At 42.1% G+C, this 25,995-nt stretch overlaps 1 protein-coding gene across 1 annotated transcript; it reads left to right on the top strand.

Annotated features, from left to right (window-relative positions):
• Positions 1-25,795, top strand: eif3ea (eukaryotic translation initiation factor 3, subunit E, a). The gene is made up of 13 exons (XM_070911294.1): positions 1-95; positions 1,289-1,406; positions 1,660-1,777; positions 3,707-3,749; positions 4,761-4,865; positions 10,449-10,574; positions 10,890-11,014; positions 13,722-13,848; positions 14,537-14,638; positions 18,321-18,430; positions 23,672-23,774; positions 24,266-24,400; positions 25,624-25,795. The coding sequence occupies exons 1-13, from the start codon at positions 6-8 to the stop codon at positions 25,657-25,659; spliced, it is 1,338 nt and encodes a 445-aa protein (XP_070767395.1). The 5' UTR covers positions 1-5; the 3' UTR covers positions 25,660-25,795.
• The last annotated feature ends 200 nt before the right edge of the window (positions 25,796-25,995 follow it).

The following is a 25,995-nucleotide window of genomic DNA, read 5'->3' as shown; positions in this document are numbered from 1 at the left end:
CAAAGATGGCGGAATACGACCTCACCACCAAAATTGCCCACTTTTTAGACCGTCATCTCGTTTTTCCTCTGCTGGAGTTCCTGTCTGTCAAAGAGGTACGGACTATATTAACACACAAACACTTCCTAATCTTTCTGTCGTTATTTTAAGAAACTATATACGGCTTTTGGACAGTTGTATAAACCGTATATGCTACGGAGTTGGTCACATTTTCTGCAGCTGTGTAAAGTAGCCACCTGTAACCGGAATGGAGCCGGAAATATAGCTTATTGCCTTCAAAATAAAAGCAGAAACCACGTCACATTTGTTAAAAACGGTAAACTGACGGGTGAACCGAACAAAAGAAACTGCAGAACAACGCCTAAGCGATTGGCTCGATGTATGTGGTGAACAAACAATTATTCCTAACAGTTACTATATGAAATGTTACGCACTACATCATGACACTTAAAGATTTCAATTGATTTTTTTACATTTGAAAATAAAGTATCGGAAGTCCTGCTTTTCATTGTGAGTAGCTTTACACTGGTTGAGCCAGCCACGCGCTGTTTCAGATTCAAGCGGTTGTAGGAGTGCGCGTTTCATTAACTCGGTGTAGTAGGTTGTACACAGTTGTGGGGCGGTGCTTTAACACACGTTAGCAATCTACAAGTCAGCGATGTTGCCGCCCAGTGGAGATATACTGGGCAATGAAACAGTTATAACTGGGCTCTCTTAGGCTATGCTAACCCTTGGAAGCTAACAAAAGTGCTTCATTTGCAATAATAACGCCAAAGGCTGGGATGCGTTCTAGGCAACTGTTTGCAAGTTATGCTTAACAGCTGGAAAATATTTAGCAACGATGTTCCCAACACTTACCACAACTATTAGGGCCAATAGACTCCCGCCACGTTCGCTAAGAGTTAGCGTTAGCTAAACTCTAACCTCTTGGTTAAATTAGAAAGCTAACACAGGTTAAATTGAACTTACATATCGTAACGTTAACACGATCAATAGCCAGCATGCCACTGTCTTGTTCATTAACATGTAATGTAACATGTAATGCAACATGTTAGGCTGAGGCAATTCACTTGACCATGTGGGGGGAGGGCAGGCGGTCTGAATGGAAAAGATGAGCTAAATGTATTATCCAGTGACTGCTAAATACTTTTGCCTTGTAGTAGTTAATAGTTTGGAAACAATGTATCAGTCTTCATAACTTTGTCAGAGATTCGTGTTTAGATAATAATAATAGTGCTCAAAAACGTCCCCCTCACCTCTGTTTTCTACAATTGGCTCTGTTTCCTAGATCTACAATGAGCAGGAGCTGCTTAATGGAAAACTGGAGCTCCTCAGTGACACAAACATGGTGGACTTCGCCATGGACGTTCACAGAAGCCTTTTTCCTGAAAAGGAAATTCCCCATAGTAAGTGTTGACTCTTGGTGGATACACACTCCTCATCCACATTTCTCCAGCAATAACACACACAAGACCAAGGAAGTTATTGATATTGCTTAATAGAAATCATTAAGGGGTACTGTTACACTACTCACTCCATTCAGAGTTGACTTAGCAGTAAACTTAGTTTGACAGCGTTTTTAGTGCTTGGGGGCCGACCATGCACGTGTTGGTGTTGCTGTAGCTAATGACTGTCTCTATCTCTATCTCCCTGTGTCAGCTCTAAGGGAGAAGAGGACAGAGGTGGTGGCCCAGCTAAAGCAGCTGCAGTCTGAGACCGAACCCATTGTGAAAATGTTTGAGGACCCAGAGACAACGAGGCAGATGCAGTCCACCAGGTAAAGCCTCTTATTTTTTACTCAAGAGTAGTATCTAATGTTCCTCCTTATTTAATTATTATCCTAAAACTGATTTCATGCAAGACATACTTGGCCTTAGTGAGGTTTTGAAATGCATTCCTGGTCTTACTTGCCATGATTTCTGGATTAGTAAAACCTGTTATTTGAAACAGTCGACAGCACAGCAGCATTGCAAAGGGATTTTGTAGAATCCATGGAACTTCATTTTGAATAAAATGTATTTTCAGGGCTTTTGCTGAGCGACGTCGGCAAAGACCGAATTAAAAAGAGATAGACGCAAGATGTGGTTAACTTTATTAAGACTGTTTTGTCGTCTACAGTGATTAAAATAGTTTGGTCATATTCAGTCTTTATCCTTTCCTTTTGTTTCTTGGCAAGAGTGTGCAGTTAATCAAAAGCATTTTCCATTTTCATCTCTTCTCAGTTTGTACTGTTTTATTATATTTTAGTTGGGCTGTAGACATGTGTCTATTTAAGATTTGTATGAACTGCTATGTGAGATGTGAAGCCTGATTATAGCAACTTTGACTTAGCGCATGTCTGTTATTGTTAGTTTCCTGTCAGCATAGAGTAAGGAGGAAATCTTCCTTTTGAATGAGGAATGTTGTTTCTGTTTTAAGTTATACATTATTTTTTCCTCATACCATTGGATTTGTAAAACAATAGGAAACTCATCTGGGGTCAATGAAGACTTTACTCTCAAGCCAAAGGACATGCAACAGTTTTATTCCACCATTGTGGCCTAAATAATGCTTGATTTAACATTATTTCTGGATTAGAGGATCATCCAGTGCTGGAAATGAGAAATGGGTTTATATTTAAAACCCAATGCTCTGTACGTTAGGGTTAATGCCCACAGATCCACAAAGCAGGGTACTAGAACCTATTGGTCTTAGTACTTTTATTGAACAGTTAGCTAACAGGCCCGCATGCCTTACCCGGCTTTATTTGGATAACTACTGAAGCCAGAAACCAAGCCCAGCTATCATAGTTAATCATGTTGGTACCATATTTATTAACAATCTGTCATTATTAGACACACTCTGTGGATTATGGTCACCATTAGGGTGATCTATGATTTTGTTTTTCTCATTTGCTTGGATTTGTTGAAGCAATGAAAACCACTTTATTATGTTATTGAGTGAACATGTGAATGTGGTGCAGATGGCTTCCTTGACTTTTTCAGTGCAGAAGGTGGCAGTAATGCTGTGCAGACTTTTTCATGAACAGTTGCCACTTGTTGGACATCTCAGCAGCTGACTCTCATCTAAATCTCATAACAAGTGCAAAGCAAAATATAAGAAACTTTGTATGACTATGAAGACATTGTGCAGATAATATTCTTTTGCCCATTTGCTTGGATGGTATAGCCAGTGGCTCAGATAAATGATCAGGATCTGTGTAGTATCCCGACAGCAGGCTGACATTCCACACTACAACAGCTTCTTAGACCATCCTTCATTCCCATTATAGAAGTGAACATACCCTAGAAACACGCATAGTTTCAATCTGGTGTCCACATAAATACAATTTTAGGTTACAGGCAAAGTTGTAAAACGCAGTTGGGATACAACAGTTTAGAAGAGCCAGTGCATTCCTTTAATTTGACAAAGCCATAGAGACTCAGAGGCTGTGCTGAGAAATCAGTATTCACTTTCCTCACCAGACATAATTTGTTAGACATGGCTAGCATAGATTTGTAGTAGCCAAACCAAATGTAATAAACAGCCCATCACATTGTTTTAAAAGTGAAATGGTCTTCATTTATGTACAGCTCTTGATTGAGACCAGAAGTGGAAAAATATACCTGAATGGGACTCCAAACACCAGGATGTCAGCCAAACAGCGACTCAAGTTAAATGGCCTCTAACTACAGGAACTGTCTTGCTTTTTCTTTTTTCTTTGCAGAGATGGACGAATGCTCTTTGACTATTTGGCAGAAAAACATAACGTAAGTTGGCCTGATTTGCTGACATCTCACTTCTTCACTGCATTTCCCATGGCTCTTGTGTGAACCCATGGTTGTTTTAGGGGCGAAGTGGGAGGGGCAGGCCGAGCAGGGAAATGCAGAACTACTTCCCAAAACCCTTAACTCATTTTCGGGGTTTGTATGGCTTGCACAAATTCTGCGGACATTTACATTCTGTGGTGAATTGTTAAGAATAAACGGAGTAGCTCGGGACTCGTGGATAGAGCCGCAAGAATGCCGGAGGTTCTATATTTACCGTGATGTTTGGCTTCTTACCCTCCCCTCCATCTGTCCCCTCCCACTCCGGTATCCCGCTGACCTGCACGCTGTCCTCAGTGCACCTCCACACTGCCCAGGCTCGGGGCCCCTCAGCATGCTGTGGGAAAGGCTTGGGCAGCCCAGAGCACCCATTGCCTGTCACAGTCTTACTGAATCTTAGTGAATGGCCTGACGTCAGTGCACTGCTGTGAGATACTGGACAGCAGGAAGGACGGTTAAATATATGAAGACAAGTAGGCTTGAAATGATAGCCCTATATATACATATGCTTTTCTAATTTCGTTCACATGACCACTTCTTGGCAGATTTGTTGAAGTTAAATATTCTCTTGCCAAATACCACTGATATGATATAGCAGTGTTTACTCTACATTAATTTAGCAGTGGTTTGCCACCACAGCAGGAAAAAGATGTTAATGCTACAAATAAATATGAAATTAAAATTAGATTTGCAGTATAACTACGATCTAGAATATATTTGGTGTAAGCCAGATGGTTGAAGTAATATTTTTATCATGATTACAACACCTTAAGCCTGAAAGACGAATAGATATAACACAAAACCGGGATTTCCTTTAGGCACTGCAGCTGCTTAAAATTACAGAGCAAGCACGTTGTTTGATTTGAAAATATGCCCAATTATTGTTTTGGTTGGTCTGACAATGCTTCACATTTTTCTCAGTTAGTGATATTGATACTCTTATTTCTCGTGAAGTTTCGTCAGGAGTACTTGGACACGCTGTACAGATATGCCAAGTTCCAGTATGAGTGTGGAAACTACTCTGGTGCTGCAGAATACCTCTACTTCTTCCGCGTCTTGGTAAGTTTTCAGCATTTGTCATTGACATTCAACACCAACATTAATAGTGATGTTTGCTGATAACTGTACACCATACCTCACTTAACAGAGTGTCTGTGGTATTTTACTATCCTCATTTATGTACTGACTTAAGGCATTTCTCTGACATATTAAAATTAAACATCACATTATGTTTGCCAGATTGCTTTAATTCCTCAAAAGGCCAATGCTTGCATAGGAGAGGAAAAGAACACTTAGGAGTAATTGAATGTGAAAAGCTTACGTCATTGCCTATTCAATTCCCTGCACGTCTTTTGTATTAGGAGGAGACTGCTGCTCTAAGACTTGAGTAGGATCTTTTACTGGGCCAAGTGATCAGTGGCGGACTGCATAATCTGTCTGTAGTCTTCTCACGGGGCAGGCCTCAGTAGACAGCTTATTGATTTGAGTGCTGTGGCCAGAGAGTCCCTCGTCACGACTCCTTAGCTTATGGTGTGCTTAAGTTATGCAAGGCATCTCTTAGTTAGCATCAAGAGGTTTACACACACACATTTTGCAAGGTGTTTCAGGGAGGCAGTGCACGTATGATGGGGGGGGGGGCTGGCTGTCATTATGAAATGTCCTTTTTAATAAGGGCCGTCTTTATTAGGCTGCTCTTTCTTTCCTGAATTTAAAGGACGAGCTGTAGGGAAAAGACACAATTATACAGTGCAAAGAGTATGATTTAAATAATTTTCAAGATGAATGTTTTTACAAATTGAATTATGCGAGCAAATGTTTTGCAGAGGAAGATAATTACAGTTCAGAGCACTGGCAGTATTGGTGTTAGTGTGCATGTACACTCCCTATTTCCTCTATAAACAAAAGGACTTGTTGCCTGTGTTCTAGCATTTGCGGCTTCTCTCCCTTTGCCCTCAGAAATGAGTGAAAGATGAACTAGGCAGTGAGTAGGCTAGGTGCAGCCCGACTGCAAGGACTGCTGCCTCTCATAAGACTTGGAAATCTGTCAGTGGCCTTGGTCAAAAACTAAGTTTGAGTCACTGTAGATAATGTGACGTTGTAACTGTGTGAAAGGTGCCACACCTCCATCTTTTTTGAGATTCTGAACAAGTGATCCTTGAATGTTTGACTGTTAAACATTACCTTCTGTACTAGGCGAGTTTTTTTAATGTATAAGAAGAGGTAGACTAGTACAGGTTGCTGCATCCTTGCAGTAATTGGTAGTCTTAGAGTTGAGGACATTTCCAGAGTAGTGGATATGTCAAGAACTACACAACTACTGGTTATGTTTACGGTGCTTTCACATGAGAAGTGTTTAACAGGTGCTGATCTGCTGTTGACTCGATCCCGTGGCTTATTTGCAGTCATTTTGAAGCATTCTGTGCCCCTGCAAGACACATAATGAGGATTCAGTCAGCGACTCCAATAGTTAATTGCTAGCTCTACAGCAGTTTTCCAGCTTGTGTAATATCCAATGACAAGTCACTGTGGTACTCAATGGTACCCCACCAATAATCTATTAAGCGGACGCCCATTATTTGGCAATGCTTATTTTTCTATTGAAAAAGTTATAAACTTTTTATTTTCCTGCCAATGGAACCAGGAATCAAAGACTTGGACTGGTGTGAACTCTTAGGCTGCCTTCAAAGTCACACGAAGGGCATCTTCAGCCTCGTAGCCACCCCCCTTTTGACTCACGTTATTGTTCCATTTGAAGTAAACTAATTTCCAGCTGAAATGTAGCTGTATTTTGACTCCTTTGGTGTTATCTTGCATCAAGTGTTAGTAAGTTCAACTCAACTGAATGTCCTATAATGACCAGTGGAACCAGCCTGCATAGTCGGTGGTTTCCAAGTGTCACTCACTCGTCCTCCTGCTGTTGTTTGTCTTTGGTTCAGCATTTAGCTTTGCGGTAAAGCGAGGACTCATGCCAAAGCCAGCCCTGAAAAAAGGGGCAAGAGAAAGATCAACATTTTTGTCTATTCATTAGAGCGAAAAACATTAAGACCATCTTTTGTTCCTGTTCTAATTGGCATTTGATACTGCACTGCGTTGCCTCTTGTCTTTCGGATGTCAGTGACTCTGGCTAGTCATGCACATTCACTGTGCTGGAGTGTCCCCTCCTGAAAAACTTGGCAGCGACTTTGAGCGATGATGAACCCTCTTCGCTACAAACAACCCTCTTAACCCAAAGCAGTTGGGTACTTCATTTGATGGCTTTTTCACTGATCTGCTCAAATCTGTAGAAGGAAGAGTTGCATCCGAGACAAGATGACGGGTAATTCGCCCAAGCTTTCCACTTCCACTCCCTACCAAAAAAAATGCATTAAGAAAAGTCTTCAAAAGCTTGCAACGGATATATCCCACTGTTCCAACAACAGTTGTTTATGGCTTTGCAGCTCAGTTTAAATAAACCAAAATTGCTTTAATTGAGGTATGTTGTTCGAAGTCCAGCATCATCTTTTTTTTTTTTCTTTTACCCCTCAAATTGTTAGACCCCTCATTTTAAGTTCCAGCCAGATCAGGCTCTGTAACTAGATATCTTTTGCTTACTCTTGACAATGCAAGAGGCTTTTTAGACGAGGGGGAAAAGGTAGAAATGGATTTCATTAGTGGGAGTCTGTACGCCGCTCTCCCCCTCCCCTCTTCTCTGTGTTTTGTGGACCTCCCATCCTCACAGGCCCCTCTTCTGTCTCTCCCTCCCCCTTATGGGAGAGGTGAGGCTCCATAAAGTCATTTAACGTGGGAAACCCAGTCAATTAAACGAAGGAAGCCAGCCTTGCAAAATCCATGCCTCAGGTCTTGTTACAGTGTGGCCAAGCCCGAAAAGAGCAACTTATTCATATCATCACTTAATGCAGGGATTGAATGTTAAGAATAAAGATTGAGTATCCCGACGGATCCCCAGCACAGTAAATTTATTGTTGCTGGTCAGTCAGCGAAAATGTGCCCATTTCACAAACCAATGGAAACTTAAGGTAACTGCTGGAAAAACCCAGGTATTGAAACTTTTCTAGCGTGGCCACTAGTGAAAGCCAGACTGTGTGTGTGTGTGTGTGTGTGTGTGTGTGTGTGTGTGTGTGTGTGTGTGTGTGTGTGTGTGTGTGTGTGTGTGTGTATTTGTGTGCGTGTATTTGTGTGTGTGTGTGTGTAGAAAGCTGCCATAATGACCTGGAGGTCAGCCAAACGTAGCAGGCAGGGACTTCCAAGAGAGGGGGAAAAAAAAATAACAAACAAAACAAAACACTTCAACAGATGAAATGCTGACCTTTATACTGGCAGTGGAGCCAATTTTTTTTCTCTCGCTGTTACAATACTGATCTTTCTTGTGACTTGGAAAAAAAAATCATTCATAATGGACCTGAGTCGTGCCCTGTGATCAAAGAAACTCTGCTGCTCTGTCTGGATGGACGCACACATCTTACTGTGTTTTCCTTTGGGGGAATACTACAGGAGATTTTCCAAATACTTTCCCCTTACCTGCCATTGTCTCTGATAACATTTCAATAAACTGCTATAATATGAGTGTAACTGGTGCCAAGTAAGACAAAACCCTTTTTATATCTGAAAAATCTTACCAATTTGTGGGGTTCCAGCGGAAACCTGTTCTTTTTTTAGTGTTTCCTCTACTTGTGCATCTGTCGTGTCTCACAGTCCACTTCAGCGGCTGTCCGACGGTGTACGGGGGTGTGTGGTTAGGATCTAGGTTTCTCTGGCCGCTCAGCAGACACCCACCCTGACTTCCTGCTTGACTCATGTCACTGCGTCTGGTGTTTGCTGTTATCATGAACTACTGTGGCGCAGAGTTTCCCATGAGCCCTAGGGTGTAGTCCGATGTCCACTGCAGAGTGATTGCCCTGCTGAGGTTCAGAGACATTCTCAACCTGTGTTTCATTACCTGATTCTTTTTTGTTTGTTTTAGTCTGTTCTGGAAATCGGAAACAGTAGCCTGCAACATTTTTGAGAGTGATTATCCTCGAAAAGATGTCTTGTTAGCGTCAGTTCATATTTCAGCTTAATTACCTTGTGATAACGACGGAGCTGTCCAGAGTTGCTGAAGGTAACGGATGGAGATTATTGCAATTATCCGTCTCATGACTGAAGTGGCATAAAAAATGTTAAAGCAAATCTCAATGGATGTTTTGTACTACATTTGATGTACATATTAAGCAGGTTATTTAATGTGATGCCTGACAACCAGGCCAGGACATTTCTTGGTTATTCTTATTCTTTGGGTTTTCAGTCTCATCACTAAAGCTGCCGTTAGTTATATTAATTATCAATGGATGTAAAAATTCTTTTACATATAATAATTTGGCTAATGAGAAACAAAATCTATAATGACAAATATCCATCGCAAGTTTCTTTACTGATTTTCTAAGGAGCTTTACACAAGCTAAGATGGTTTAATTAGACTCGCACTGCAGCTTGTTCTTTCATGGAGTGGGTGACGGTGTACGTGCCCTTGGACAGGGATGCTGTCGTTTTTTGATCAAAGCACGTACTGTAGAATTGTTTCACCAACCAGCATTATGCAGCATGTCACACTTGGGTAAACAGTTGATCCTAAAACATTCTAGTAATATGTTCTGGGTAGGTGCCTCCGCCCCACCAATCAGATTGATTATTCTTCAGGTTGGTGGTCAGCTCATCTTTCACTTAATTGAAGTTGATGACACAATTCAGTTTATTTCAGGCGTGGAATGTAGGAGGACCCAAGTATTTGGTTTAGAATATTTGTTTGTTTTTGTTTGTGATATAAATGCAGTCTTTTTAATAAGGATGGAGTAGACCACTGCTGCTGCACGGTATGGCAATGTCAAAGATGGACCATTCTGTCTCATACCAGTGAATAAAAGCCAGGATATCTGGACGTCTGCTGCATCAATTCTGACCATTCTTTGTCTCTTGTTTGTCCCCCAACTTTATGGAACCATAATGCTAAATTGCTGGAACACTCTTGACTGCAAACAAGACAAATGACATTTGAAATACTTGCTGTAACTACGGCCGTATAGTAACCTATGATGCAGGCATTGATTAGAGGTCCATCATTGCTGGTATGCCATTAGATTTGAGGCCTGTCGGCATTACCCATTCAAGTAAACTCCACTGTACCCAAAATGTTTTACTTTCAGCAAACTATTCAGACAGCATAGTGACATGCATGCACCAAATATGCCTACTTAATGTGGTAATCTGAGAGTAAGAAACTGTATGGTCAACTGCAATGCAGTGGTTGTAGTATCTAAAAGTGCAGCAAATTTGGTTTTATTAAAAGCTAAACAGTCTTTCATGATCCATTTTTCTTTTTCTGTCAAGCTCCATTCCCTTAGGATGACATAATTTAATCCATTTATCCAGCATAAATAAGAAAAGTGACTGCACTATGCAGCTGTGCCACTGAAGCCAAGCAAGTAGTGGCAAGCCCAGTCTGGCTGTGTACGGATGCAGATGTTACTGAACAGTGCGCCAACCGGTATAAGGAGACTCTGCTTGACAGACCAAATACTAATTCTAAAGTAATGTGGAAAAAATGGTTGTTTCATGTGTTGTAGTGTTGTGTGCTTCAGGTTTTAACAGTGCACCATGTCTGTTTCCAAGGTCCCATCTACAGACAGGAATGCCCTGAACTCTCTGTGGGGCAAGCTGGCCTCTGAGATCCTGATGCAGAACTGGGAGGCAGCCATGGAGGACCTCACCCGCCTGAGAGAGACTATCGATAACAACGTAAATGCCCCACTTCTCAGAATTTGATACTGCATTTAGATTCCGTTACATAGACTCTCATATTGACATTTCACTCTCAGCACAGCTCTGCTGTGGCGTTTTATTCCTTACCCACATGTGCTCATCTGACTACTTAAGAACTTGGATTTGAGTATGAAGTTGTTGTCTGTATTTGATTGATGGCCCTTTTATGTGACTGGCAACATATATTTATAATTTGAAATGTGCTTTTTTTTGGGTCTGTTTTCTGTGCTTCTTTCACTCTTGCCTTTCTTCCTTCCCTCCTGCCTGTATTTCTACCTTTGTCCTTTCCAGTCTGTTACCTCCCCTCTCCAGTCTCTCCAGCAGAGGACATGGCTCATTCACTGGTCTCTCTTTGTCTTCTTCAACCACCCCAAGGGCAGAGACAATATTATTGAGCTGTTTCTCTACCAGCCACAGTAAGTAACTGTTTTTTAATATTTATTTAGTTTCTTGATTTAACCCCTGCTTTCTTGCCAGGATATTACAAAACGTTTGTAAGAATACCAGGAAGTAGTTGTAAAGATAAGATCCATTTCCCCAAAACAAGTCAACAGGAAAAGCAAAACTGTGAGCTTGGTTGAACCTTGGGTCTGTTGGTCCATCAAGGTAAATTGAAATGCGTAACTGCAAACTTAAAATATGCAAAATATGGCAACCTCGTGATTCGTGTACATGCGCAGAGCAGAGCGTGGGGGTCCGCTCTGTTAATCGCACATCTAGAAGCGATGAGTGAGAGGCACAAACTGGGGCTCCAGTTAAGCTGCATATAGACAAAATCCAGCGGTGCGGCGAAAGCGCCAGTCCTCCCATTCATTTTGAATGTGGGTAGTCAGTTTAGGCTGCGGAGGTGGTAACCCCGGGGGGTGCCGAAAAAACGAGCCATAAACAAGCTTAAATAAGTTTTATTAAATGCTATGAATTTTGTTGGAAAAATCACTCGTATTAACATCTCAAGAATAGATGTGATTATGTGTATAAATAATTATTTAGCATCTAGTTCTAGGTCCTCTTTAGCTACTTTAGTTTTGTTTATACAGATTCTCTTTGTATATTTTGATAATTGTTGTCGCTGACGAATGCTGTTGTTTTTATTATATTGTGACCATTTGTATGTATGTTTCTGATGTGTAATATGTACAGTATGTGTTTTTTTTTTTATAGTAATACGTGATTGTAAGAGGATTTGTAGAAACTACATTAACTTGATTTAGAGAAAACCATTTGCTTTAATAACACATTTTTGGGCGGTGGGCTTCTTCATGAACCCCGCTGGTATTTTTAAAGTGGTTTCAGAAGTGTGTGTTTTCGTGTGGTCTGTTTACTCTCCAAGTGGAGAACGAGGCCATGTGTATCGCAGATCGGAAACTTTATACTCTGTGTTAAAATTTGCACACCACCTATTTTGATGTCTTTGCTCCCTCCCCCGTTCTGATTGCAGGCTTGTATAATTGTACAGATGATTGGGCTCCACAGACAGTATGACAGGCAACCACAACACAGCACACTCAAATGTCTGGTTCCCTGAATTTTACTCAGTTTTTAATTTTATTGTGGATGATTAAGGAGGCCTGCCCAATAATTACTCATGAAAAGCTCACCCAACCATCTGTGTGGACAAACTGAGGTAGTTTTGTGTGCTTTGCAGTTTCACAGTCTAGAAACCTCATGTTTTCCCCACTGAGGCTTGGCTCTTCTTTCCCCATCTCTTGACCAGTACTTCCTTTGGCTGAAGTCGGTGACCAGTGGCTGGCCGTCAGCTCCACATATGACCTCCCTTACCCCTGCAGTCAGCAGATGTTGGTCCAAAGCCTTGTTTGTGTACTATTGACAGTTACTGAGCATTGTTTCCCATGAAGGCAGTCCAGTCTTAAGTATGACACAGGTGCAAACTGGGATAATACTACTGCAGCAATAGATCCAGAGTCACTTGATTGGTGATATCACTCGTTCAATTGTTCGACATGATTTTCTTTCCCAGACGTGCTGCGAAATGGGACCTTGTTACCCTGTCCCTCTTCTGTGTTCTCCCACAGCCCCCCTTGAGCAGAGGAAATTTGAACTCATGCTTGATTTCTTGCCTGCATGCCTCAGTAGCATCTTCAGCAAACCAGTGCAGCGACGTTTGTTGCCTCAAAACTCAAAAAAAGGAAAAAGATGAAGTACCCTAAGTGGGCTAGGGTGAATGCCCCCCAGATATGGTACAGTGACTCATGCAAGATGGCTTGCTATTGGAGACCCCACCCCCCTGGAGAGTGAGTAGGTGTAAGTTAATCAGGAACACAGCACGGAGCGTTGCGGTCTTCCACGGGGGTCGAGCAACTACAAAGGGAGGGAGAGGGAGAGCTCTCCTAAAGCCAGGCTGACGATGGCTTTGCCAAGCAGCCCACTGCTGTTTTTAGACTCAACATCACTGCTGCCACAGGTCCCCTGTCCCCTTTTTAATTGTTTCAGCTAATTAAACTGTTGAACACCATGTGTTCCTCTGGCCTCAGCTATAGGAGACCTGGAGGGGCCCACTCCACTTCCTCTTTTCAGATTGAATTTGGTCAACTGGGGGTTGAGTGGAGGGTGAAGTTCAAAGATAGATATTTAGAAAACAATAAGGATTTTTGGTGATACAATGAATGTTGAAGGATGGCCATCTTGACAAGAAAGTGTTGTGTGTGTGCAGACCTTTTACATGTGTTTTTTTTTGGGTTTTTTTACAGGACGCTGTCTCCAGAGCTGGTGTGGGATTAGAATCAGCCTGTAACAGCGTCCTGTCTCTTGTGTTCAGCCCCTAGCCAGTTGACCTGTGGTTGAAACATCAGTCCCTGATGGATTGGGTTTCAGCTACTAGGCAGGTCCCTGCTCACTGATCTATATCTTCTTGCCAGGGTTTCCTTTTCCTTCTCCCCTCTCATAGGACACTAATGAAAGAGACAGCTTAAAGCTGGGACCCATGTCCAGAAGTGAGAGTCTTGTTAGGACATTTATCTGTTTTAGCTGCAAAGGCTTGTTCTCTGTCCTAAATGCCAGGAGCCCAATAGGCAGCCAAAATGTTATATTGTGTGTCCTTGTAAAGATCATGTCTTTTCTTACATCGGTCTGATAAGTGATTACCTTTATCCTCCCTCATTCCAGATACCTCAATGCCATCCAGACTATGTGCCCGCACATCTTGCGTTACCTAACCACAGCGGTCATCACAAACAAGGATGTCCGTAAGCGTCGGCAGGTTCTGAAGGATTTGGTGAAGGTCATACAGCAGGTACCAGACTTTTTATTTTCATCCTTGTGTTTACAAAGTGCACACAGTTACCAAGTCATTGCTTATAGGCCATATGGGCTTTTGAAGGATGGTTTTTAAGCTCAGGGAGTGTATGTAGGTTTGGGTCCAAGCTTGAAAGGCTTGAACCCAGTACCTCCTGATGAATGGCAGTGAATTGACCAAGTGTAGTGTACAGATGTCCTCTCATCCAATGACAGTAGCTACTTCAGAGATCTAAGCACCGTCTTGGTGGATTGTTGGTAATCACTAAAACGTGTGCTCAGTGCTCTCTGCTCTGTGGCCTCAGGTCAGGTTAGGACTCTGTCTGTAAGCATGATTTGGAACTGTTCAGAATGTGTTTTCACTCAAATCCTTGTAAATTATGTTTATTTAGCTATTGTGCCTAATAGGTGGTTATTTTAAATACATAGTCCTTATTGTCGGTGAGGATTTATGCTTTTTTTTTCTGAATTCATACATGCTGGTATTAGTGATTTCTATTTGATTGGAAAGAAAAACATGGATCAAATGTACAATTCATGATATTTATGTATATGTCTGCTTGATTCTATTGATCTCAATATAGTTAAACATTGACTTTGTTAAAAATGGAAGCTATAAGTTTTGATAAATGATCCTATAGAGGTATTTGGGCATAATTGATTTTATTTTGTTTCCATTTTTTCAGGAGTCTTACACCTACAAAGATCCAATTACAGAGTTTGTGGAGTGCCTGTATGTGAACTTTGACTTTGACAGTGCTCAGAAGAAACTCAGGGAGTGTGAGTCGGTGAGTAACCACCTCAGTAATCTCGCCATTTCAACTTTTTTGTTGCAAAACTGTGAGAAGCAGTTTTATTGTGCATCTCCATGACAATACAGAAGTCTTCTGAGGACCTCTGCTTTGCAGGTCAGACTCATGAACTTTCACACAGAGTATCGTAGTGAACATCGTTAGTAATCATGTGATCTCGGTCTGACCTTCTATCTGATCACACAGCGTTTCTGTTTGCTGGTGTTCTGCTGCGTGGGTCCAGTGCAGACAGAACAGTGATAGTCTGTGCCTCATATCATACTGTCCGATATAGACACTGTATGACTCAGGCCCCTGTCAAACTTTACTATGGCCTATAATTGACCCATCAGGCTAGTAGTTAACAGTAAAAGCTTCATAAGCAAAAGTCTCCGCAGAGGCGTGCAGACACTCGTTTTTAGAGGGAGATCTCTCATAGCTGCCATTTGGAGCATTTATTTCAATTTTGGTTTGGTTTGTAATGGCTAAATGTAACTGTAGTCCTTGATGTGAGAATAGAATGAGTAGTATACTATAAAAGTCCTCTTTGTATGTTGACTAGAATGCTGAACACCAGTGACCTCGAATGAGATGATATGTACAGTGAAAAATTCAATCATTTAGCATTTCTCTATCAAACTTCCTGTGGTCTTGTCTGAAACCTTTCGTTAAGCTCTGTGTGTCCAGTTTGTTCTAAAAACACAGTTCTGCTTCACTTCACATTCTCCACAGAACTTCAGTCAGAAAGCGTCCACTGGCCGCTTTGTAATCATTTGCTTAAGAAACAAGCAGCGCTTACAGGCCAAGAATTGTAAAGACATGACACTGTTTGGTGTGGCTGAATTAATGTTATACTGGATATCTGTTCAACTTTCATAGTGTAGCTGTGCCGTCTCCATATTCATACACATGTCGCAAATATTGTATTCACCCAACTTATATAATTGATTTTTCAGAATAATGCAACACAATTCAACAGCACCACAAACTACAGCCTTTAAAGATGACCATAAAGTTGAATCAACGCCTCTTTAAAACAGTGTGTTGCATTTTTATTCAGTTAGATACAGCAGGTAGACACAATAACAGGAATGCCTGTACAACATAGTGATAAATTGTGTTTTACATTGATGGCATAAGGCCAGCTTATGAGGGGCTTGTCGGTTTCAGTGCACAGTAATCAGAATTAGAGAGAGAGCAGGTGTCCTAACTGGTGTTGTGCTATATGTATTTTTTTGCGTAACTTGATCTTGGTTCATCGTTTGCTTACACACTGTAATTTGGTTTTCCCAGATGACTTGATAATTTGGACCTGCAGAGGAATAAAAGGCGAAACTTGGGGTTATTTGGCCCCTTTTTCATCTTTTGCCTCTCGACGATAAACTTTCAAAATGAAAAACATCTGGCCTGATCAAATGGCTCTTTCCCAGGAGTAAATGTTTATAAATCATGTCAGCGGTTTACTGACTGTTCCGTTTCGTTTTAACTTTTTTTCTTTTAAGCTAATACAAAGAGTCTTCAGCTTCCCAAATCACTATTTAACAAATGAAGTTATAACCAAACTAACTTGAACAGATTTGTTTTTACTGAGTTATACCCTCAAAAAGATCTGTGCATGGTCAGAAGAATTCCAAACATGTTCCAAGAGAAAATTAGATTTTTCCTGTGTAAAGGTCTCCAGGGGCCATCTCCAAATGATGACATGTACTATCAACAATATTAGAGCTGTATCCTGTTTCAGCTACGACATGACACACGCCCTCAATCACCGACCTTGTTAAAAACTTGCACGCACTTTTTAGGCACTCTATGGTTTGGTCTTGACCTCGTCTCATGGGGTCCTGTTTACAGAGACTCTACTGTGATTGAAACAGATGCTCAATCCCTACTACCTCTCAGGTCAGAGCCCAAGTTATTCCAGGTGCTTTTAACGCTGGCCTACCTGTCAGTCTTATCAGAGCATGTCCAGTAGGCACAAAAGCCCTCTATTAACCTAGTTCAGTTCACAAGCAGGTTTAGCGAGGTGGGTGGTTCCCAAAATGTTTAACGGCACCTTTAATGCATTACCTGTGATGGTCTGCAAACATTTTCCCAAAATGGTCTTGTTTGAAGTCAGTAATGCAGTTTCTTCCCTTTGAAATAATGCGCTTTTTTAAGTTTTGCGTGTGAATTTCTGCAGAGGTAAAGGGATGTTTCACAGACCGTGGAGTGATTGAGGTAAACGGATACCCCGCTGGGATGGGCTCTTGTCTTGATGAGCATTTGTAATGCATCAATTTTGGGCCATTGAGAAGAGTGGCACCCATCTATTTACTGATTGCTGTAATAGCAAGATATGGGTATTGTTTTCAGCTCTGCTGTCTTCAGTTCACTGTACCCTGTACAATAGTTTGAGCCAATTGCTTTCAAATGGGGGGTTTAGCTTGGTTTAAATGGTCCTGTTCGAGCTGTACAGTTTGCAGTTTTTTTTTTTTGTTTCTTTCCCACTCCCACCCGAATCTGGAATCACTTGTCAGATGTTAGATTCTTGCATGTCAAAGAAAGAGAAGTATATGCCTACCTATAGTCAGGCCCTCAGATTGTGCATAAAAGGACTCTTCAAGCCCCTTTCAGTATTTGTTTAAGCTTTGTGGTCTGAATCCCAGATGACAGTAATTAGGGCACTTTACTGTTCAAAGTTTATCAGCCTTAGATAAGCGTTGTCATAGCTGAAATGTATGTTGCCTGATAGCGCCATGTAGTTGGGATTTATTCAAGCAGAACTTTGGGCAGATAGCAGCGTTCCAAGCTTAAGCAAATAAAGAGCTGGTAATTCTTAGAGGACTTTTGAAGATGGAGGTCTGTGATGTGTAATGGCACTCAATAGAGAGTTGGAATGCAGCAGGCACTGAGAAATGGGAGCATTTCACACAGTGGTACCTCTGGGGCCATAGCTGGGTCATGAACATTTACAGTAGATGAATTGGCCATATGCAGAAGTGTCAAAGAGTCCAAGCAGGGATGTATTTCTTACTGTAACAAGCCACAGGTGATACTGTAAATGGACGGCTGAAAAGACTTGCTCTCATCTGTGAGTTTATTTGTACTGGCGATGCTGCAGTCATTGGATGACTGTAGCTGTGAAATCTGGCGATCCTGCACACTGGAGTTGACACTGAATCACCAGACCAGATGACTGGTGAGAAGTCACAGACAATGTGGTCCTTTCTGTAGTTAACTCTGTTCTTCCTGTATTGTCAAATGTGCTTGTTGTCGAGTTCAAAGATTTGTGGTTGATGTGAAGCACCTTGCAGGGCCTGGGATTTCTACCACATACAGGGAACTTTCATCTTTAAAACTTTTGCCTAAACAAACGTTTTGGTAACAGAAATGTAGCCACGATGGTCCTCCCTTCCCTGTTTACTCTGACTGTGTACCAGTAATGGATTGGAATTTGAATATTTTTTTTCCATAATTGAATAAGAGTAAGAGTAGTAATGCTACTCTAATGACTCTGCATTGCTAGTCAATCCGAAGATCCCAGCTTGATTGTCCTAATGAGTCTAAGAAAAGCTCTCACTTTTCTCACTCATTTAACCGCTTCGCCTTACTCGAGACTGAAACTGTCTCTGAAAGGGACAGAAATGACTCTTTGTATAATGTTTACACCGCTCTATGTAACATGCTTTATGTCTCCTAGGTTCTTGTGAATGACTTCTTCCTGGTTGCTTGCCTGGAGGACTTTATTGAGAACGCCCGCCTCTTCATCTTTGAGACCTTCTGCAGAATCCACCAGTGCATCAGCATCAGGTTAGTCACTCAGTACAATCCAAACTAAGTGAAACTAACATTTGCAAGTTGAACTTATCATTGGTGATGCTGTATAGGGACACTACAGTTGCTCGGCAGAATTCAGCCAGACATCTCTTAGGACTAACAGGACGTCCTATTTGCTGTCAGTAGACTTTGTAAGCAGTCAGTAAACAGGAAGTAAGAACATGGGCTTAGTGGTTAGTGGAATTTTCCTCACAGATAAGTGTTTATTGCCCCTTCCACACACAGCCATGCTGACCCCACACATCTCGAGGATTAAGTATTGTGAGGTTTAACTGCTTCCAGGTCTCCACAGGTTGCTCTACCCACTAAACTTTTAAGACCACCTGTCCAAGGCCAATTCATGGACAGTTTTCTCCCAGGAAGAGGTCAGGGTTTAGACGGCTCGAGACGTTCCCAGCTGCTGTAGCAGGCAGGAACATTTCAGCTCCTTTTCTTTGGGTGAATGGAGGTCAGAGGCCTTTGTAGGTCTCTATTGACTCCTAGTTTAAAATTCAGTTTAGTTACATTAAAACAAAATTGACCTTGGATGCCTCCCCAAAAACAAGAAATTTAGTCAATGCTAATTATAGTGAGCATTAGTGGAGAGAGAGAGAGAAAAAAGATTATAGTAATTGTCTGCAATTAAGAGAGATTATAGGATTTGGCTGCCTCTTTACATCAATTTTAGAGAGTGACAAAGATCACTCTTCTCCGCCATTAATTCTCATCTTTGTAATGGTGGATTTGTGCTTGTTGCTGTATCTAATCTGTTTATCCTGTTCTTCACTGATATACAGTACAAATTCCCCACTGTCTTCAGAAAGCTATATCCATAGTATGCTGCCCCTCAGGCATATTGTGAATGCTGAAGATCTGAATGAAGGTCTGCATTTCAAATATGGTCCATGAACACATGATGCTGAGTGGAAAGAGGGAATGAGTTACTTTTGTTGACACGAAAATGATTGCATTGACTGTTATATAGAGCTGTGGAGGTCTGTAGTCAAGGTTGAACCGTGGAACATGATCAGGCCCTGTCGAAATCTCCAGTTGCAGATTGTCTGGAATTGATTAGGAGTCCTGGTTCTTTTTGGCAGACTTACTGCAATTGGATCCATTTACTTGTTAAAGACCACAAAGGTTAGTGGTAACACTGAAAGAGGAAGTCAATCGGTGATTTTTCTACTTTTCACCTTTTTTCTGTGTCTCGGACTCTCAGTTTGTCGAGGTTTCTGAAGCAGGAACACACATCAGGGGCAGTTTCAGGGATTTCCGTGTTTTATTTTTGGCGGTGTTATGACGATGGACAGAACATGTCTATTTTTGAAAGACACCCAAATTCCAAGTCATTAGTCCTCTACCCAGAAGCCCTCTGCACCCAAGCGTGGACTCAAATGAATTTGATGGCTGTTTTTAATGAGGACATTTTTACAGCTGTTGGCCATGATGGTTTCACAGATATTTAGCTCGCCTTTTGCCCACAGCTTGGGACACAAAAGTAGACCAGAAGTTGGCGTAATAGAGTTATTTTATGCAATAAAGGCTTATGTAAAAGTGTACTGTAGGCAGTGAAAATGTGATTCAGCCTGCACTTGTAATTGCATACACACACATCCTTTTGTCTAGACTTTTCAGTGTCCCGAGTGTGTTTCCAATTTAGCTTTGTTTTCCTTGTTTGATTTACAGGGTTTATTTCCTCAGTCCTTCCATGAATGTTTCAGTGGCGAGACCCTGCTTTGACCTCAAATGCTCACTCGTCCTTTGACATTTTGAGTAAATGCTTTAGACACATGATCATTTCAGCAGTTTTTTTCCCCCCACGTCATGAGATTGTATTTGTACACAACAGCTCACTGGTAGTTGGAAAGGAGTGTCTTGTGTATTTGGATGTAACACTGAAGATCTTTCCACCTCACAATTGAGTCATTAAAAAGACCACACAATCATTTCGGTTTCCCCGAAAAATCAATTTTACCCCAAGCCGAACGCGAGGTTGCTCCAAATGGATTGGAGTCTCCCAAACGCTGTCATATGTTAGTGTTTAACAATGCATTCATTTTAGGCCAGCCATGTTAAAAAGGGGGCTACTTTTGAGAAAGACCCCCCCCCCCCCCCCCCCCTCATCCTCCTCTCGTCTAACGGAGTTAGACCCCAATGGCTGACCCCTCTCTTCAAGTGTGAGGTTGGTATTGAGACCCAAAGGAGTCCCCTAGCCTGAAGTCGAAAGCTCAGGAGCCAGAGCAAGTAAGGGGTCGAAATGAAATTGATCCCCTCTCCCCAAGGAACAGGATCATGGTTGTGTAAAATAAAACCAGGCATGGAGGCTGTCTGCTTGGCTTAAGGGCCAAAGGATGTCAATAGTGTAGGTTGTGTGAGTCTGACCCATTCCATGCTCCCTCTCACATCTCCCTCCTTCTCTCTCTCTTTCTTTTCTTCCTTTCTCTCTGAGGTTTAAGAAGTAGGGGTGGCTGCTGTACACCTCAGAGAGACAATGAGATAAAGGAACCCTCCTCTGATATACAAATGTCCTTCCTGGGAGGAAAACATTGCCAGACGTCTTTTTATAAATTAGATTAGAGGACTTTGGCTGGTCCAGGCCAAGGCCCTGGGCCTTTTGGGGCACTCTGTGTTCCTGTGTTGTGCGGCACAAATCACGTTTAGAGGGGTTAGGGGTTAGCTTAACTCCCCAGTGAGGAAACCAGATCATGTTTGTTTTGACCATCATATCTGACCTGGACTTGACTGACATGTGCCCCCACTTTACTGAATTGCCAAACAAAACACAGAGTACCCCTGCGCAGCAATCACTTAATCACACGGGTAAAATCGGAACCAATAACAAATTTCATTCAAATTTGCCTTAGATTACTTGATTGTTAGGTAAATAAGTGAAGGGTGTTCCTGAATGTCAGTGAGTGTGATGGAGTGGTGCTCTTAACAGGTGTTGACTATTGTAGTTTTACACTGTGTGTCTGTCTCTGTCTTGCTCTACATTTCTATAGCCCTGCTATGTTGTATGTATATACTTCATGAAGCTTATAGTAGCCAGCATTATATTCCAAATAAGACAAATCTTTTATTGATTAAGCTATCAATGTGAGCCACAGCTATTTGTCAATGTGCTATTTGCTCTACATTAGCAAAATTTAGGCCTGTAGACTAAAATCCTTGATGTTAATAGCATCAGTCTGTGATCGCCGACATGTGTTATCCATCACAACTTAACTTGCATCATTAGACAGCTGACACTTTTCTAAACTTGTTAGGTTCCCAATAATGATCCATAGGAGCAATTTCATTGTCAAGCATCATTTTGTCCAGGTTTTGATGACCTGAGGTGTAATCAGCCGTCCAGCAGGGCTGTGTTCGTAGGTTGTTGGTGTGACTGACAGGTTGATCAATCTCTCTGTATCCCCTTTTCTCTCCTTGGGGCTGCCGGGTCACACATGAATCAACTCGCGACTGGTGCTTTTCTTTCTCGTTATCCACCTCCTATCACTTCACTGTGGTGAATGTTTTGAGAGATGTGCAGTGTCACTTGCAGACCAAACGCTATTTTGCTCATTATGCTGAGGTAATGCCTTTATTTGTTGTTTATGCTTTTAATGCCCCATCCAGACACTGACATCATTCCACTTGCCTTCTTTATGTGGTTTTGCCATCATTTGACCAACATTCATGGGTTAGAAAGTGGTAGTCCTTTTTTCTTTTTGAACCTTGAGTTAAGACATTATCACAAATCCCAAATAAGATTACTTTCCACCAAAAGAATGTCTTAAATAAGTCACACTCTGGGAGCGACAGCTTAAATCAGTAATGGTGGTGGTGGGGTCTGTGTTTGCAGAGCCATGGCGTGAGAAATGGTGTGGTCTGGGCAGATTCTAGCTTACTCACTGAAGGAGGCTTTGAAAATGTGATTAATGGATCAGGAAGTGATCATTAGTAGAGTAAATTGTTTTTATATAGGCCTTATAACCCCTATTATTTTGTATAAACACACACAGGCTGTACACAATGACAAATTTGTACCTACAGCATTTCATTAAGCATGTGTGTTAGTCAGGTTTTTCAGGGGTGGGAGGGGTCAGGGTCTTGTCTTTGAGATGTGAGGTAGGGTTGCTGTAGTAATTGTGGGCAGTGCACAGAGGGGTTGAGGATATTTATTGGGGCCCTTATACGAAATGTGGTAGGCGTGGAGGGTGGTGGGGGTCAGACAGAAGGAAGGGGGCAGGAAACGTGGGGGGAAGGGGGTCTAGATGGGGGTATCGAAGGGGGTCTAGTTATTTTGAAAGCCACAAGGGAAGCCAGCTGCACTGGGGAAAGCTTTGGATCAAAGAATGCCAGCCACCCTCATACCTCCCCTCTGCTGTGACACATCCACGTCTAGCTGTATCAAAGAGCAGGCGGTCTCCAACCTGGCTTTCATTTTGAAGGACAGTCACTGTTTGGAACAGCCAGGTGGGGAGAGCGTGTGTCCTGCACAGAAGTAGCAAAAAAAACAATATGTAACCACAGAGGCTCACAACATGGGGTAGTCCCAGCACTTCTAATTGAGTTATTCGTCCAAGTCTGTAAATCAAGCTCCCATTAGTGAAGGACCATTAGAAGTGTTTCTGGGCTGTGCTTCATGTTTTATACCTTTTTGCCTGAACATAATGTGTTGGCCATTTCAACTGAAAATAGTAACTAGTCATTTGCCACCTAATGTTCAACATCCATCATAATGTAATGCAGTGTTAACTAAGAGTTTGTGCTGTTACATATTTCATGTCTGCATCAACACGTTCAGACAGCAGCGCAGTTTAATTGAAGTCACTGTTTGCAACCAACTGTAGAGATTGTCTGTGATTTAAATGAGTCCTGTGCTTAGTAGTATTACTAAAGTACCCCTGTCTTCACCAGAATGTGTGGCTAACAGTAATTTCAGGTTTAGCTTTGTTTACATTATGAAATGTTTTTTTAGATGTGGTGTTAAACAGGTGCAAACTTTATGACGTTCACCTTCAGTCTAGCGTGTTAACATTTTTGCAGGTATTTGGTCATAAAGACTAATTGAAATTCATTAATTGTTTGAGGTCCTCGCATACAGTAATATTAGTCCTCAGCCAGGGCTGGCATCCTTGGATATTCTCTTCATTTTCAGGACAATCTGCCCAGCACTGAGACAGACCTTCCCACCCTTTCTGTTGCATTACGTCCAGGTTAAAGCTCCATGTCTCTGTGTTTCCTCTACAGCATGCTGGCAGACAAACTGAACATGTCACCCGAGGAAGCTGAGAGATGGATCGTCAACCTTATCCGCAACGCCAGGCTGGATGCAAAGATAGACTCCAAACTGGTGAGACCTTCTGTCGTCTTCCTCAATCAATCGGCTCAGTACTCGACTAATTAATCAAAGTTTTTTTTTTTTTAAACAGCCCATCGCAAATTGAGGGTGGTAGTGACAGTCATAGAGCCCTTTCAGATGCTCCTCCTGTGGGACTTCTGAGGGATAAAGAGGCATTATTTATGTCCTGATTTTGTAATTGAAGGCTGCACTTTAAGGACATTGTAACCATAATATCTCACCCTTGTTAGGTCCCCTTCGTGAGGCTCCTTGTTGAACGAGCATGTTTTGGCATACACATCACAACTGTTCTCTGTAATCAGCAAATCATAGCCCAGTCCTTCAGAATGACATAGAATTATCTAGATGTTCCTACAGTAGATGTGAATAGGGACCTAAGCCTCTGGTTGGTGTTTGTAGAATGGTGTGTCTGCATGACCAAATGTGATTGGCTTATTGGTTGTTATTGAGAATCTCTTATCCGTGTTTGTCTGTATTTTTAGGGCCATGTGGTCATGGGGAACAACGCCGTATCACCTTACCAGCAGGTGATTGAGAAGACCAAGAGCCTCTCGTTCCGCAGCCAAATGTTGGCCATGAACATTGAGAAAAAGCAGGCCCAGAGCAACAAGACTGAGGTGAGAAAGGCACATACTGTACATACAAAATGCGCGTGCACACACACACACACACACACACACACACACACACACACACACACACACACACACACACACACACACACACACACACCACCCACTCCCAGGTCAACCATCCCTCCCTTCACCGATCAGATGGCTAGAAGGTCACCATGAACTCGGGGCAGTTCAAAGGGTCTCAAATGATCAGCTCAGAAGAACAAGGCTGAAGAATGTTGATGAACAACCATCAACAAAAGCTCTCTTTACACGAAATAAGCCAGTAAGAGCAAGTTTAACAGAGCTAACGCTTTCATCCCTCCATTGCTCTTCAAAGACCTAATGACAAGGTAGATTCCAAACAACCATAAAACGATGCCTGAGTGCTGTGACTCAGCTCAGCAACGTAAATAAGGTGGACCCTCACACTGGCTTTTGGTGAACATTACTCAAAGCCTGGAGTTACCTGCACTTAGGACCTGCTGCAGATGTCTGGCTCAGGGTCCAGTCATCCCATTTTAAGTGTGTTTTTGATGTTGACCTTGTGCGTTTTAGTGGTATTTAGACCGTTCAACTACACAGACTGTCATAATCACGCACATACTCTGGGCTGTGAGCTGTTGCTTCACACTACTCCCTACTCCTTGAAGACATGCACGCTGTCAAAGCAGATTGATGTGTTGGCTCGCCCGACTCCTGACAGCACCAAGGCCACAGAGTTACAACAGACATGTTAAATGTTCACTTTTTAACTGTGCAGCTCTTGAGTGGCTATCTTTTGATGTCCTCAATTACCCTCCTTTCTATTGTTTGAATATCTGCAGCGGGAGTGCTGCCATAACCCTGTCCTGTAAAAAAAGCAACCCCCCCCCCCTCATTAAGGAGTTTTAGTAATTAGACAAAAGAGGCTGCAAACAACTCACAGAGCACCATTACATCCCTCTGTCCTCAAGGCTACAAATCACTTACATATAGAGAACATTTACTGCTTACCATCTGGGCCGGTTGCTTAGGGTCCCTGTCAACCCTCACAGCCACCCAGCGCTTACCAACAGAACACACACATTACACTCCAACAAGGAAAACGTCAGCACTTAACTGCTTGCACATGTATGTTACTTGTTTTCACATTTCCCACAATCAACAACAAAATGTTGTTTTGATCGCTCTCTGTGATCTACAAATGGTCTAATTTGCCATTTTTCTTCACGCTTTTCTTCCAGACACCAAACTGGGCAGGTCAGGAAACCGGATTCTAGCGACGCAGTGAAGACGGATCCGTCCTACTCATTGTGTTACATCTTTTCTTTTCCACACTTGTCTCTCAAGGAGCACAGTACTGCTTTGCACTTGGTTCAAGTCATCACCAATTCAATAAAGTGACCAACAAAACCATTTTCACCCATGATTGCCTTATTTCTGGACATTACAAACAGCGGTTGAGGTTTGAGTGGTCAGACTTTTTTGTATCAGTAATACTTGATGAAGTTTTAATGTGCGCATTGAGTCACCGAGTGGGACAGTAAAGACTGCTGCGTGTGATGCGGCTCATGTGTGCGCCGTAATGATGAATGGCTGTTTAGTCTGTTGGTTTT

This window comes from Enoplosus armatus, chromosome 9 (genome assembly GCF_043641665.1).
Source record: "Enoplosus armatus isolate fEnoArm2 chromosome 9, fEnoArm2.hap1, whole genome shotgun sequence".
NCBI classification, from domain to species: Eukaryota; Metazoa; Chordata; class Actinopteri; order Centrarchiformes; family Enoplosidae; genus Enoplosus; species Enoplosus armatus.
The sequence above is the reverse complement of the archived record's forward strand: the minus strand, read 5'-3'. Positions and strand labels throughout refer to the sequence as shown.